The sequence below is a fragment of the Microcaecilia unicolor genome, chromosome 3 (assembly GCF_901765095.1).
Source record: "Microcaecilia unicolor chromosome 3, aMicUni1.1, whole genome shotgun sequence".
Classification (NCBI taxonomy): domain Eukaryota; kingdom Metazoa; phylum Chordata; class Amphibia; order Gymnophiona; family Siphonopidae; genus Microcaecilia; species Microcaecilia unicolor.
In genome coordinates this window covers 86,302,618-86,319,432 of record NC_044033.1, presented here as the reverse complement: position 1 = coordinate 86,319,432, position 16,815 = coordinate 86,302,618, and the positions used below count along the sequence as shown (strand labels likewise).

General features: G+C 42.9%; 1 protein-coding gene across 1 annotated transcript in view; it reads right to left on the bottom strand.

Moving 5' to 3' along the window:
* Nucleotides 1-4,121: 4,121 nt before the first annotated feature.
* SERTAD2 (SERTA domain containing 2) overlaps nt 4,122-16,815 on the bottom strand; it is a 66,974-nt gene continuing 54,280 nt past the window's right edge. Inside the window, exon 2 of the mRNA XM_030196138.1 lies at nt 4,122-7,545. Coding sequence (XP_030051998.1) covers nt 6,615-7,541 — 927 coding nt within the window. The 5' untranslated portion in view covers nt 7,542-7,545 and the 3' untranslated portion in view covers nt 4,122-6,614. The remainder of the gene's footprint in view (nt 7,546-16,815) is intronic.

Genomic DNA, 16,815 nt, shown 5'->3' with positions numbered 1-16,815 from the left:
TCCACAAGGCCACCAAAAGACATTAATATGCAACCAAATATTCAATCATTGCAACAACGTTTTTGAGTTTTTAAGTCTTCAAGGGAATACTTAGTATTAATTCTTATTGGGACCCTTTTACTAAAGGGTTGCCATGCGGCAGCCCGGAACCACTGCTGGCCCACCACAGCCGCTGGCAGTAGTTCCGGCTCGAGCATGTGCCGTTTCTGATGCTACAGAAAATAATTCCATTATTTATTTATTTAATTAATAGGATTTTTTTTGCCGCCTTTTTGAATGAATTCATTCAAGGCGGTGTACAATTTCTAGCGTGGCGCTAATCCGGCAGGAATTGGACAGCGCCACACACTGCTCGGTTACCGCTGGGTTACCGTGGGAGCCCTTACTGCTACCTCAATGGGTGGTGGTAAGTGCTCCCCCTCCCCCAGCTGGCCACGTGGTAAGAATAAATCTTACCGTATGGCCATGTCTTTTTTTTAGGGGCTTTTTACCTGCTGCGGTAAAAACGGCCCCCCACCACCACTGCAGGGCCCTTTTTACCACAGCTTGGTAAATAGACCCCATTGTGAATTTTAGGAAAAACACAGTGAAATTATAAATGTAATCAATACCTTAAAGATTTTTTTTTTAAATATTTCTGAAGGTAGAGGTGGCAAAAGGGGAATACTCCAAGTACTTCTGTAACAGAGCACCCATGTTTAGGGAAAGCAGACCTAACAGATGAAATACGCCCCTGTTTAAGCACAAACGGTCACGCCAGCTGTAGAGCTGGTGTACAATAACAGTTTGCACCTAAAATGGCAGAGATGTGTGTGTGGAACTCATAGTAGTCTGTAAGTTATGCCTGTAAATGTCCCATCCACTCCGCCTATGAGTATGTCCACCTGTCAAATAAACGCTATGGAAGATGCGCATATTTCCAGACTAGTACTTAGGCAGAATTTTGGCATTTACATGCGTAACGTTAGCGCCCAGTTTACAGACTTACCCCCCCCCCCAAACTTGGAATTCTTTCACAAGGGTAATCAGGTTGAAGGTTCGTCACACTGGACACATCAACTCAGAAAGCAGTAATCGTAACAGCCCTTTGGTAAGCTTAGCGTGCGCTAAACGCTGCGCATCCTAATTATAGCTAAGGGCCACATCAACGTCTGTTAGCACACGCTAAGCTTTAGTAAAAAGGTCCCATAGCGATCGCACTTGTACAAAAGAACCCAAAGTTTTGGGCACAGTAGCACAACCTCCAAAAAACATTAGCTGTGTTTGTTTTTACCTTTGGGATGAATGTCTGTGTCTCTTGGATGAATGTCTACATATCTTATCTAACTCTTGGGAGTTCCTTTCTTTTTTACTGTAATTTTTGTTTATTTTAACTGTACACCGTTTAGATCCATCATGTGTGGCATATACGGTATAGTAAATTGAATAAATAAACATATGCAAGTTTTTTGTTTTAAGTAGCTAGCTACTGGGGGCAGAGGTGTAGCTAGGTGGGTCGCCAGGGAAATGACCGCTCCCCAAAATGGACTTCCGTTGACACAATCTATCGCGTTTAAAATATGCACCGGCAGCAGTCTGCTCTCCACTCCCCCCCCCCCCCCATGCCCTCAACCTAGCTATGCTTCTGGGGGGAGGCCCCCGCCCCCACCCCGACCCTGGGAACATTACTCTTTCAGTGCCATCATGCCATTAGACCAGATTTTCAAAGCTGAAATGGTGTTATTTTATTGTTTTGCTCTTCCCCACATTATCAATTTAAGGTGGTCCTTTTACTGAGGTGCACTAACCAATTTAGAATGCACAGTGCACTAAGGGGCCCTTTTACAAAGCGGTGGTATGCCTACCAAGGGCTTACCTCATGCCAATTTGGAGCCACCGCCGGCCCAATGCGAGCACCAGCAGTAGCTCCAGCCCCAGTACACGCCATTTCCCACGCTGGGGAAAATAGGGCTCAATTTCTTTGCACAGCGGTTACCCAGCGAAGCCCTTACCGCCACCTCAATTGGTGGTGGTAAGTGCTCCCACCCCCACACCGTTAGTGAAGTCTTATCACATGGCCATGTATTTTTGCAGCCTTTTTACACATTGCAGTAAAAAGGGCCTCAGCACGCGGCAAAAATGGCCACTGTGGCTACCACACGGTCCTTTTCCCGCAGCTTGGCTAAAAGGCCCCCAAATGCCGTACAGCTCATTGTATATCTATGGTCTGCACTTATTTATTTATTTGGATTTTGCTCATACCTTTTTCAGTAGTAGCTCAAGGTGAGGTACATTCAGGTACATTGGACATTTTTCTGTCCCAGGAGGGCTCACAATCTAAGTTTGTACCTGAGGCAATAGAGGGTTAAATGACTTGCCCAAGATCACAAGGAGCAGCAGTGGGATTTGAACCGGCCACCTCTGGATTTCAAGACCGGTGCTCTAACCACTAGGCCATTCCTCTCCACTTAACACACACTAATTCTTGGGATTTAACACACAGTAAAGAATTAGGGTGTGTGTTAAGTGCTATGCAGCCCATGAGTATACAATGGGCTGTGCAGCATTTAGCGCATGTTAACGGTTAGCACATCTTGGTACAAGGACCGTTAAATTTATACTCATTTATTGATGATCACCAAATCTCTTGTAGGTTTTTGTTTCAAGACCTAAAAGTTTAGCACAATCCTTGGCATTTTGAATCCATATTGTTTACAGGCTTGCCTAGAAACGTGAGAAATTGTATGAACCGTGCATTTTGCCGAGACACAATCAGGTTATATTTACTCAAAACCAGAGTCTTATCCCTCTTCTCAAGCAGGCTAATGTCCCTACCATACATTCCATATATATTACAATCCAGATAATGATGTTAACTTCACAATAAAATAAATATATTTACAAAGGAAAAAAAAAACAAAAACAAAGGAATAAATAACTTAGGAAAATAAAACAAAAAAGGAAAAAAAAAAAAAAAAAAGGAAAAAAAATCACTTCAAATCCAAAGCTTCTTTATTCTGCTCTCCTCTTGCCAGGTCATTGCACATCAGTGACAAGCAATACAAAGTCACTGTGGCACATCCTGCGAAACCCACCCCATGTTACACTGACCCCCCCCCCCTTGAAACTTCAATCTATGCTATGAAGGTTGGCAGGTATGTAATTTTGTAAGAAGTGGATTGACCTTCTCATGTGTATCACCAGTCACGTATGTTCTTCACATGCTCCCTGTCCTCACAAAAATATGATTTTTTTGGAAAACAGATAAAAGGACAAGCGCAGATGAAAGAACTGGAAATTACCATCTAGTACATTTCGAAATGAAAGGGACTTCAGCTAGCTACTTGGAAACAAAAGAATCTGATGATCCGAAGTTAGTGCCTGTCTGCAAACATACAGAAAGGCATGAGGTACTGCAAGAGCTCCACAGTCCAGGTGAAGAGTACTGGGACTGCAGCAAGAAAATTAAAGTGGAGGGGGAGGGGAGCAAGCAGTAGAGGGTCTTTGGATACAGCTGCTGCCTGCTGTCTTCAGATCAACAGTTTCAGACAAGTAGAGAAGCAGATAGGGAAGTAGAAAGAAAATCCTTAGTACAGATGATTCATTTGCAAGTGAGCAGCTAATACAGAAGAGGGTGACTAGAAAATAGTTCTGGAGGAGGCTGAGGTTGTGGAGTCTGTGAGGATCGGTTACAGCAACCTACAGCATGCCACACACTAATTCAACAGAGGATGAAATTCCACTAAACGCAGCAAACTGCACCAGTATTGCCCTCTACCAGGCAAAGAAAACAGAAGGGGGCCTTTTACTAAGCCCCTTAGGTGCCTACTTGTGGCCAATGCACGCCAAATTGGAGTTACTGCCCGGTTACCGCGTGGCCCTTGCGCTAATTTAGCGCGTCTGCTACGCTCGTCTGAAAAATATTTTTTTATTTTCTGGCACGCGGCAGCATTACCGCCCTGTTACCACGTGATAACTTATCACCAAGTCAATGGCTTGCGGTAAGGTCTCAGACCCAAAATGGACGTGTGGCAATTTTCGTTTTGCTGCACGTCCGTTTTCAGCAAAAAAAAAAAAAAAAAAAAAAAAAAAAAAAGGCATTTTTTGCAAGTGCACTAAAAAATAATTCTGCACGCGTCTACGCTACTGCAGGCCATTTTTCAGCCCACCTTAGTAAAAGGACCCCTGAGTTTAACTACGTGTTTTACGCATGTAATTCAAAGTGATAAATGGTCCCTAATTGTAGTCAGTAAGAAATACGGAGGTCCTCACGTCAACCTATTCCCAACACAGTTGGACTGTTTCAGTGAACTAAAAAGTGTACTGAGGTTGAGGAGTGCAGGAAGCGTTGGCTGATTGGACATACATCATGATGTGAAAGACTTTGATCCATTTCAAATTGATACAATTCTGTTACTTGGATTAGGTGTTCTTTCACTGCCCACACTCTCTCAGCTGTCCATGTACGTACTGCAAGAAATACTTTGCTTGCCTGCCTTTTACCTCCCCACTTGGGTTGCAGATTATGAGATGCCATACGCAGAAGGCAGGGCATATCTAAAGTGACTCCGATTGCTGCCTTCTCCCAGACAGACCCCCTCCTGTTCATGGCAAGAAGTGAGCAGAAGCTGAATGAGTATTGCAGAATGACATAAAACATAATTTAAAATTTTCTTAAATAAATTAATATAAAAGTTATTTCTAAAGAAGCTATATATGCATTTCAACAATATAGGTTGCAACCTGCACTCAGACAGCAAAAGTACCATTGAAGAGATAAACACCATAGCAATTTCGGCAGCAGGTATGATACACATGGCCAACATTTTGCTTCTCAAAATTTAAAAATAGGTACACCACATAGAGGGTGGGGAAGAGGGGGAAGCCTTCCTGGGTGGCACAGGAAGAAGCGTGCAGAGAACCTGGGTCTGCATAGCCACCTTCAACAAGCAAGTGTAAAGCAAACCCAAGCACATTTGAAGAGGCTAAGTGGTGCACAGAGACAGACTCCAGTTTGAACGGCAATGGATATTTAAGTAAGTCCATCCAGTGCTGACAAGAGATGAGCTTCACTGCAGGTAATACTAAAGCTGCCTTCTTCAGCAGAAAACACAGTGACAAGAAATGCTATGGCAAAGGCGAGTGGAAACTCGCACATACTTGCTTTCAGATACTGCACGTAGTTCTCTTATAAACCAATTAAAAAAAGGAAAAAAAAGAAAAAAGAACAATGAAATCGCTTTGTTTTCCAGAAAACGCAAAGCTAATGAAATGACTAAAAAAGGTTAGTGATGGTTTTAAGTAGCACAATGATGGTGTGTCACCAGATGAACTTTTTGTTCAGTTGATCCTCTATTCCCACCCCTATGAATAAAAAAAGCCGACAATGTGTGGCATTTACTTGGAGAAATACACTTGGAAAGTTTTAATATCAGCAGGCCTTCTCCTTAGCCCACACTACCAAGACAGTGGTTCTAGAATGGGATGCATCAGCTACTCAAGGGTTAATTTAAAAATTGGAAGAGTATGCGGGTTCATAATACAACACCACTCTTTGGAAGGTGCTTGGAAAACGCCGACATTGAAATGGGAGAGAGGGGAGATTGTGGGCATGTGTCTGCCAAAATCCATCTTAGCAGCCCACAATCAGCAAATGGAAAAGCAGTCAACCTGCACAGAGTTTACTGGCCTTGAAAAGGCAGCTTCACAACTACTTTCCTACCAGTAAATTAAACATAGACCCAAATTCTCAAAATCACAGTAATGGGCAAAGTATCAGACTGAAGGAAGAAAACAGTTGTGAACTGATGGCCAGATCTCTCAGCCCTTTCTTAAAGTACTGTTTCTATTTGGGGGAACCTGTTGCCAGGGGATTTGTTTCCAATTAATTCTTTACACCATTCATACATATAAAATTGTTACTACTCCATATAAAAAATGTACAAGCTTTCTTTCCTTGTACATCTGAAGTATTATACAGGAATCAGGTGAGCAAATTCTATCAAAATAGCTATTTTGTATGTAAAAACATTTGCATTTTGGGTTTTTTTTTTTTTTTTTTTAGAAAAAGATCATAAACTGCAGAATCTGTACAAAAATATAAAATAAATTTGGGCAGCTGTTTCTAAACAGCCATGTAAATGCAACACTTAAGAGGAATAGTTAAATGTCTCCGTGATGGAATAACAACCTAAAAATAAGGCGGGGGTGGGGGGGGGGGGGGGGGGGGGACAGACACTGAAATTATCCAAATAAAAATTTGTTACCTCTTGCAATAAAACTTATAGAAAAAATAGACAAATATGCACACACAATGTACAGCTTTCCCCAACATAATCCTTGTGCTTAGCATTTACAATTCAGTTTCTTGTTATGAAAACATAGGAAAGCTCGTTTCCATTCTGTACTTTTTCCTCTAGTGGGATAGTCCATCTTCTTCCATGAGCCACTCAAGCACACATGGACAAGTGGCCGTACAGGAATGAAGGCACTCCAGCTTTGCTAGAAGCAAAGCCTAGTGTGGGATCTTTTCTTCTCCAAAGGCAAGCTAGGGTACAACATGCACAGTGCTGGGACTCTGGGCGGGCTGAAAATACTACCATGTGTATATATGGTACATTAAAAATTACAGTGTTCTAGGACCCAACAAGAACCTCCATTATGTGGTCTAGTTCTGTAAGGTCCATTTTAAAAGGCTGATTTTGGGTCACTGGCTGGCTACTATAGGGGGCTAATGTTTTTAGAAGGTCATCTGCTGTGACTGGAGCCAATTTTGAGGGAACTCCAGCAGCAGAGGTGCAGGGATCAAAGTCATACATAGATGTATCAATGTCAGCAAACAGGATGTCATCCAAGGTCAAGTCTGTAAGAAAACCCGTGGGAGTAGTTATTTCAAAATTTCCAGGTAGAGCATCCGTTAATTTGGATTCACTTGTTCTAATCTCTTGGGTTCCCCCTTCAGGTTTGTGAAGATTTGACTCGGGGTTATCTTTAGAGTCTGCTGAGGCCTCTGTAGAGGTAGGTGTTGGGCAGAGATCCTCAATTTCATCCAAGGCTGAGGAGAAACTATCCTTTACTGGCTGGACAGGTGAAGGTGGTATTTTGGTAGGAACGCTGTGATGGACAGTCTGGGAAGTGCAAAAAGAGTCTTCCTCAAGTAGAGAGGCTGGGGTGAGGCAAGACTCTAGTGGTGTAGTGCTTATTAAGTCAGTGGGGTGAGTAGGCTGTGAGGCAAGATGGCTGAAGGCAGGCTGAGCTTCCTGGTAACTGTCACCAAGAGGGTCAGCTGGCTGTGCAGTGGTGAGGAACACAGGTCTTAAGCTGCCTTCTTGTTTGAGCTCCTCCTGGATTCGCCTCAACATGTTATTAATTAAAACTGTTTTTTGCAAACTTGGCTCCGTTAATGGCCTGTGGTTATAAAGTTTCATAAGGGAAATGTTGAAGATAGTCTGGCGCTGTAAGGTGTATGACACCTTTGATGGACTGTCACTTGGAGACACCACTTTGCCTTCCAGCCCATCTTCATGCTCGTCAAACTTTCGTTTTCCTCCTTTGCCCAACATATATCTGCAAAAGAAAAAGGAAAGTGCTAAGTTCCCAAAATATTTTTACATTAACACCAATTTATTATATTCAAACAATATCGTTCGTATGCACCTCTCAAATCTGAAAAAAATAAGTATATGCACAAGGGGAAAAAAACCCTTTGTTGTTTTTTGGATTTCTGGACAATTTTTTTCAGTTTGTTTCACACATTTTTGTTAATAAAAATTTTTTCAATGCGCACAAATCAACTTTACACATTAAATCTATTTTGCATATGGTAAATTTAAGGTGCGTTAATGAATGCACACATTCAGCTTTTTAGTGCAATCCTTAATGAAACCACGTTAGAAAAATAGGGATTTTGTGGGCAGCAATGCCCTGAAGGAACTTCAGCTTCACACCAAATATTACTACCATGCACAACAGACAGATAGCATCAGAAGGGCACCAATTACATGACACCTTCTCCCAATAATTAGAAAAGAGGGAAATTGTAGTATCTACTGGACTGAAGCACAAGTCAGAACTCCTCTTGGGACCCAGTTACCTTCACTTCTGATGTTTTCAAGACCTTGGGTAAGTCACTATTTCTATTGCAACAGCTGAACCAACTACCCGAGTAACAGTAATAACCGTGTTTTGTCTCCCCTCTGAAAGGTAGTATATAGCATGCTATCAATGGGCTACCAAAGTCATGCATCCCAGGCTCAGATATGCATGTACACAATGGCATATGTTTTTCAGCAACACTGCACTTGGACATCCTGGTAGAGTGAATACACATTTCTCTGACTCTGAATACGAAGATTTCATGATGACCACACATTTTGTATTTCCTAAATTTCTTGAAGATAGTTTTCGAAGAAAACTATTAACGGGGCAAGCTACACTGTTGTTTTAAGGATAAAAGACATCCCTAGTTTTCAGAGATTGTCCTTGATTTAAGAGCTGTGTCCCCCACTCCTTTTTGAGCAGCAACCTTCTAGCCCCAATTTTAGTAATCGTGACTGAGGTGCCATAGTATAGGTTTTGAATGGGTTTACTATTGCTCTGCCCGCTTCCCTCGACAAGATATTGCATTTTCCTTCTTGTTGCCACCTTCCTGCAGTCAGTCCGTCTATCCCCTCAAAACTCCTATTCGGCTCCCGGCACCTTCCCTCCAGTGTCATTACAAAAATGCTGCCGCTTGATATCAACCCTCCACTTGCCTCTATGGCAACAGAAAACATATGTCAGAGACGGCAGGGCCTGGCAGAGATGTGCAGCATGTGAGTAAAGTCCAGCATCACATGACTGTGCTTCGTAATGCTGATCCTGGACTGGCGGGAAAGAGTTGCAAAGCATGGGATGAAGGAAGGATGGGCGGGAGGAGAAAATTTGATGCACCTCTCTCTTCTATCTTTTCCTCTTTCTGGTTCTGCCAGTGCTGGACTGGGTCAGGAAATGGAGATAGAGGCAGACTGGAAGGGGGCAGAGGACAGAAAGAGAGGCAGAGATGGCTGGGCTGGAAAGAGGAGAGAAGGGGAGGGGGGGGGGGGGGGGGTTCAGAAGGAAGAGACTGAAAAGCAATGAGAGTACCCACAGGAGGAATGGGGAAAATGTGGTTATAAAATGCTGGAGAAAGAAGATGAAAAGTGAGAGAGACAGAGAAAATAGGAAGAAGAGAAGAAGGATAGAAAAAAGGGGAAAGCATCAAGGAAAGGGGTAGAAACATATGCAAATACGCACTGATGAAGGAAACAGACAAGGAAGGAAGAGACTGCTGAAAATGGAAAAGAAAGGAGGAAGACATCAGAGAGAAAATAAAAGGAACACATAAGCCCAGAGCAGGAAAAGAGAGACAGACACCAGGTTGGAGACAGATATAGATATACATATAGATATCTATAAGGTACCTGGCGGTGTCGGGAGGGGGGGGGGGCTAAAATGTGCCTCCTCACCTAGGGCTCTGGAACCCCCTCCCGCCGAAGTCTGGCTACGCCCCTGGTACAATCTGCTCTAAAACCTGCAAAGACTAATTGCATTTGACCCCTGAGGCAGGCGCTGTTGAGTGCTGAAACACGGCCCGTGTCGGGTCCACTCTATTAAAGATTGTACCATTGTTCCAGTTCTGGAGGTCCTTTTGTGCTTTTTTGCTGTGCAAAACAAGCCCACACTGAGAAACCTACCCTTGAGAGAAATACACAACCATGACCAATGGCATCAGATACACGGTAAGACAACAGACACAAGATTCTCCCAGTGGCATCTAGTTCTACAAATCAACTGCCAGATGACCAAAACACGGCTGCAAAACTGGTTATGGGGAGGCAGGATGCTACTAGTCCATCTGCTTTGGCTACCCACTAAAGCTTGGGTGTACTTTACATTTTTGACATTCCTACATCATGTGCTACAGGGCAAAGGGTCCTGGTTATTTAGCAAATAGGTGAATTGGTGGCAGATAGGTAAGTGGAGGACTGACCTAATGGTTAGTGAAGCGGGTTGTGGACCTGGGGAACTGAGTTCAATTTCCGCTGCTGCCTGACAGTCATCAGTGGGTTGAGATCCTGGGGAACCAGATTCAATTCCCTCTGCAACTCCGTGTGACCCTGGGCAAGTCACTTAGCCCTCCATTGCCCAAGTACAATATCAGGCTCATCTTTCAACATAAATCACAAGATGGGGGCGTCCTTCTCACAGGGTCGACCAAATCGGCATAATCGAAAGCTGAGTTTGGGCGTCCCCAACTGCTTTCCGTCGCAGGGACGGCCAAAGTTCCCGGAGGCGTGTCGGACACGTAGCGAAGGCGGGACTTGGCCGTGCCTAACACATGGGCGTCCTCAACCCATAATGGAAAAAAAAGGGCGTCCCTGACGAACAATTGGACGACTTTACCTGGTCCTTTTTTTCTTACGACCCAGCCACAAAAAGGTGCCTGAATTGACCAGATGACCATCGGAGGGAATCAGGGATGACCTCCTCTTACTCCCTCAGTGGTCACTAACCCCCTCCCACCCTAAAAAAAAATTAAAAAAATATGTTTTGGCAGCCTCAAATATCATACCCAGCTCCATGACAGCAATATGCAGGTCCCTGGAGCAGTTTTAGTGAGTGCAGTGCACTTCAGGCAGGCAGACCCAGGCCCATCCCCCCCTACCTGTTACACTTGTGGTGGTAAATGTGAGCCCTTGAAAACCCACCAGAAACCCACTGTACCCACATCTAGGTGCCCCCGTTCACGCATAAGGGCTATGGTAGTGGTGTACAGTTGTGGGTAGGGGGTGTTGGGGGGGCTCAGCACATAAGGTAAGGGAGCTATGTACCTGGGAGCTTTTTCTGAAGTCCACTGCAGTGCCCCCTAGGGTCCCCGGTTGGTGTCCTGGCATGTCAGGGGGACCAGTGCACTACGAATGCTGGCTCCTCCCACGATCAAAGGGCTTGCATTTGGTCATTCCTGAGATGGGCGTCCATAGTTTCCATTATTGCCGAAAATCAGAAACGACCAAGTCTAAGGATGACCATCTCTAGGGATGACATAAATGTCAAGATTTGGGCGTCTCCAACCGTATTATCGAAACGAAAGATTGACGCCCGTCTTGTTTCGATAATACGGGTTTCCCCACCCCCTTCGCCGGGACATCCTATATAACTTAGGGACAGTGCAAAGTACCTGTAAAAGAAGTGTAAAGCGCATAGTTGCCTCAGGGGTCACTTGCGGTATATCAGGTGCTGAAATAAAATAAAATAAAAACAAGAATGTCTCTAAGATCAGAACAAGAGGCTCTATTAACCATGCCCTCATTTTTGGTGATAAGGAAGAAAAGGTTAGAAGCTAGAGCTTTTTTTTTTTGTTAAAGGGCCAGAGTTCTGAAATTATATTGCTTTTGGAATCAAGGAGTAAAGATGATCATTTGACATTCTTTAGATTACTGAAGACTTGGTTGCTTGCTGAATAAATGGGCTGGTTAAGATCTCTTTTGCTTGGGGTGTAGGTAATTGTTTTAGAACTTTCTTTATTACTATTATATCTTTCCTAGGTTTCGGTGTCTCTCTCTGTTTATTGGGGTTTTATGTTTTTACCTAGTTATGATTTTTTTTTTTTAATTGTAATGTGTAAACCGCACCAGGCAGCCGACGATGGGAGAACTGTATATAAGAAATAAATGGAATAGCATTTAATGGGATATAGCAGACACATCACAGCCTGTCTTCCTCCTGGGTTCATGCTGGCTAAAACTAGTTTGAAAAGTAAAGGGAAACCCATGCGTATTATCTTTTCTCTCCACTGTTTAAAATGCTTCCCCCCCCCCCCCCTCTACAAAATACAGTTCACATTTTTTGCTGATAAAAAAAAAATGTTTTCATAAAACAAAGGGGCAGAGAAGGAAAAAAAAAAAAAAAAGATTCTCTGGCAATAATATAAAATACTGCCAAAATCTGCCTTGCAGTTACATTAACGCTATTTCTCACTTTGCACAACTAAAGCAAAAATTACATCCATACTTCTCCAGTATGACTTTCCTGTTCGTGAATCCCCCAAATGTTTTTATAGTTGCTACTGTCAGGCACCAAGTTGTCCAAAGACAGATAAGTAAACAGTTTTTTTTTTTTTGGGGGGGGGGGGGGGGGGACGACAGCCAAGAGCTGAACAGGGGTTTTCTGGGGAGCAGGCGCATTTCCGGCCCCAGCTGCCTATCCTGGCAACCAAGGCCACGCCTCTCAGGTTTTTCATACTTAATATTAAAATACCAATTGTCTTAGGGATTTGTAGGCAGCTATCCAAATGTCTGGGCTGACTGCCAGGAGTCTCCATGTCTGAAATCTTTGCCTAACTAAAACTCAGCAATTTAGTGCTGCTCCATGCAGATAGATATATATATATATATTTTTTTAACTGTTAGTCACATGGTACGTTGGTCTTGATTTCTCTCGTCTCTTAATTATCTCATGGCAGTATGCACCAAGATTACAGATACTGTGCAGTGTGCCAGTAAAGGAACATGACAAACGAAGCTACATTCTCATATAGTCCCTCGGGTAGAAACAAGCCAAGATATTTCCCTCAGTTTCTCCTTCATATATTAAGCTTTAATAAAGCAGAAAATACTTTTTTTTCAGAAAGATATGCTTCATTGTTTGACTTCAGAAATGGCATTCCGACTGTAGAGCTTAAAATGGGAGCAGAGCAGAGCTGATCCCCCACCCCCGCCCTGCAACCTGATCGAGATCTCCTATACTATCTGCTTAAGGAAGGACCTGCACCTCCACCATGGGATGAAGAGCTGAACATCTCACCACATTCAGAAGAATTTCATAGACGGATAATCTACATATGTTCTAGAGAATTCCATATGCCTATTTCCCTGATCAAACTGGTCAGACCAGCAGGAAAGCAAAATTAAGACGTTCCACAAAGGAACTAAGCACACAAAGCAAAAAAAAAAAAATATATATATATCTGGATTCTCTTGAATCTCTTGATGTATCTTAAAAAGTGTGGTACAGATCTGGCATCAAGCACAAAAATTATTTGGGAATGGGGGAAGGAAAACAGAAATAACACATTGATAGACACACTCTGAACTCATAAGCTTTCTTCCCTGGCAGCTATTTCAACCAAATTGTCAGAGAACAAAAAGTATATAAACACCCAATGTAAATTTCATCTCCTTCCCCTCACAAGCAAAAAAGTGTGATGTTTTTAAAATTTCACCAAATACATTATTCATTACTGCCTTTGTGGGGGTGGGTTCTCACGTTTATGAATTTTTTGTAATATGTTTTTAATATTTGAGTTGTAACACGGTCAGACATTTGGTGAAGTATGCTATCAAGTCTTGAAAAATAAATAAAATAGGAATTTGAACAAGGTGGCAACCGCAAAGCAGTTTTTCAGGCCACTTTACGTATCTCTCTATATAAAAGGCAACCCCAACGTTCTAATGAAACCTCCACGGAAGTTGAGGCGCCGAGATATCCGGTGTGCCCCTGAGTGTCTGCACCGCCCTCGCGTCAAAACGTGATGACGTCGAGGGTGGAGCAATGACACTCGAGGGCCGAAACGGAAACAGCACAGGCACGGAGGCGCAGCAAAAAAAAAAAAAAACCTCTCCCCACACAGAGCGAACCATGAACAACGTCCGACGGTCACACGGAGGCAGGCAAGCAGCTCGGAGGGACGGGGCCCCTACCATTATAGAACCTTGCTAGCGCCCGTTTCATTGCGCTGAGAAACGGGCCTTTTTTCCTAGTATATGCTTCCATCTCTGTACCTTAAGAACCAGAACTAGCCATCGTTGTCAGAGATTTACCAGTAACTACACAGGAGTCATAGGTACATAAGTATTGCCACACTAGGACAGACCAAAGGTCCATCAAACCCAGCATCCGGTTTCCAACAGTGGCCAATCCAGGTTACAAGTACCTGGCAAGATCCCAAAAAAGTACAAAACATTTTATGCTGCTTATCCCAGAAATATGCAGTGGATTTTCCCCAAGTACATTTTAATAATGGTGTATGGACCTTTCCTTTAGGAAGCTGTCCAAACCTTTTTTAAACTCCGCTAAGCTAACCCCCTTTACCACATTCTCTGGCAACGAATTCCAGAGTTTAATTACACGTTGAGTGAAGAAAATGTTTCTCCAATTCGTTTTAAATTTATTACTTTGTAGCTTCATCGCATACCCCCTGGTCCTAGTATTTTTGGAAAGAGTAAGCAAGCGATTCACGTCTACCCTTTTCAAATCTGCTATATAACAGCGGTCCTATTAATTAGAAAGCCCGATCAGAAATAGCTGCACACACATTCAGCAAGGCCATTAATTTTGGGGTTGTGGGTAGGCGCAAAGCTGGGGCATGTGATCTGAGCCTGCAGACCAACATTTTGTGCATCTAAAAGTCAGGACTGCGGGAGCACTGAAAGTAGAGCTTTTTGCTTTGCTTAACTTATTATCTGTATATTTTTTATTTTCTTTATTTATTGCATTTGTACCCCACATTATCCCACCTTTTTGCAGGCTCAATGTGGCTTACAGAGTGTTGTTATGATGCAGTCATTACATGATCTTAAATACATAAGCTGAAAGTAAATGAATTAGATGCAAGGTCATTACATGATTTAAATACATAAGCTGAATGTAGATGAATTAGATGCAAAGTGCTAGAAAGGTGTTGTGAGAGGCGTTTTTGATGCACCTGAGTGAATTGAGGAATGATTTTATTAAGGATGTCTTTCGTAGGCTTTGTTGAAGAGGTGTGCCTTCAAAGATTTGCGAAAGCTGGTTAGATTGTCTATATTTTTCAGGGCCATGGGTAATGCGTTCCAGATCTGTGTGCTTTTATACGCAAAAGTAGTAGCGTATGACTGTTTGTATTTAATTCCTTTGCAGCTGGGGAAGTTCAGATTGAGGAATTTGCGGGCCGATCTTTTGGCGTTTCTAGGTGGTAGGTCCACCAGTTTTAACATATAGTGTGGGGCGTCTGCGTGGATGATTTTGTGGACGGTTGTATAAATAAATGCAGTATTGACATATGCATAAAATGCGTGGGCTAAACATAAAGGAATCCTGTTCAGAAGGAATGGATCCTAAGAAGCTTAGCAGAAATTGGGTGGCAGAGCCGGTGGTGGGAGGTGGGGCTACTGCTGGGTAGATTTCTACGGTCTGTGCCCTGGAAATGGCAGATACAAATCAAGGTCAGGTATACACATAAAGTAGCACATATGAGTTTATCTTGTTGGGCAGACTGGATGGACCGTACAGATCTTTTTTTGCCGTCATCTAGTATGTTTCTATGTTCTATTGTGTTGATTTAATGGTGCACTTTACTGACACTATCATATTATTTCTATTACTATGATTTAAGTAGATATTTCCAAGTTTACTTCACAGTTCTAATTGTGAATTAAGCTGACATTTCATTATTTTACTATCGTTGTGCTGTTAGCACAATGTAAGTTGTCTACACCTGCCAAACACCGCTTTGGACAAATTTGTTCACGAAAGTGCATCAATGAACATATTTCAAGAATCATTAAGTTTATTTATAAAAGCTTTTATATCATCAAATTGACTAAGGTCATTCTAAACAGTTGACAGAAAAATATTTTATATTAAAAACAGTCACTTAAAATAAAGCAATCAAAATGACAATTCCATGGGATTAGATGTATTTTGGCTTCAACAACTTTGAATTCACTTATCCAAACTATTCTACAATCAAGGGTTATGTCTACCTGCCTCCAAAAGGAACTTTACATTTTCTTCTACCCTCAGTTTTCTCAGCAGCTGGTTCAAATGGAAGGTCTCTTTTTCTCCCCAGACAAGACCCTCCCCACCTCTGTTTTGTTCAACTTGTATTCCATTAATTACTTATTCCACCCCATCCTGTTTTATATCCCATCCCCTATGTTTTTCTCTACTCTGCAGTGACTGTCCTCAGCCAGGGGTTTTTAGAAACCTGCACAGAATCCTATATAATAAAACACACCTCCTACATTCTGAAGCTGACTGCATTGCTGAGGCATTCCTGCTCTCTGTATCCATCTCCTGAATTGACATCACATACTTCCGGGTTTGTCACAAGCAGAAGTGACCAACCACACGAGGTTTCTCGGCTTCAGAATGTTGGAGGTGCATTCTATTAAATAGGATTGGTCAGTTCCTTGAAGCACAGCCAGAGCTCAGCGTCCTGCACAATAACGCTCAGACACCAGAGAGAGGGGGGGGGGGGGGGGGGCATCTCTGTCACACACTCTCTCTCACAGTCAATGTCTTTCTCTCTCTCACTCACTCTCACACACTGTCTCTCACACACTCTATGTCTCACACTGTATCACATTCACTCTCTATGTGTCACACAGTCACTCACACACTCTCTTGGTCTCATACACTCAGTCTCACAGAGAGTCTGCGTCTCACATACACTCTCTCGCACACACTGTATCTGTGTGAAACACACTCTCTCTCACACTGTGTCTCACATACGCACTTGCACACACTCTCATTCTCGCACAAACACTCTCTCTCTCACAGACACACTCGCACCCAGACCCGCTCTCTCTCTCTCACACACACACTCGCACACTCTCTCTCACACACACAGTAACTCTTACATACACTCTCTCAAACATACACACTCCGAGGAAAACCTTGCTAGCACCCGTTTCATTTGTGTCAGAAACGGGCCTTTTTTACTAATATTATAGAATACCACAGAAGTGCACCCAACTTGAGTGCCAGGATTTCACCTGGTGTAAGTCCTCCCACTCAAAGTTGCTATCCTATAAACATCACACTGGAGCCCCCTTT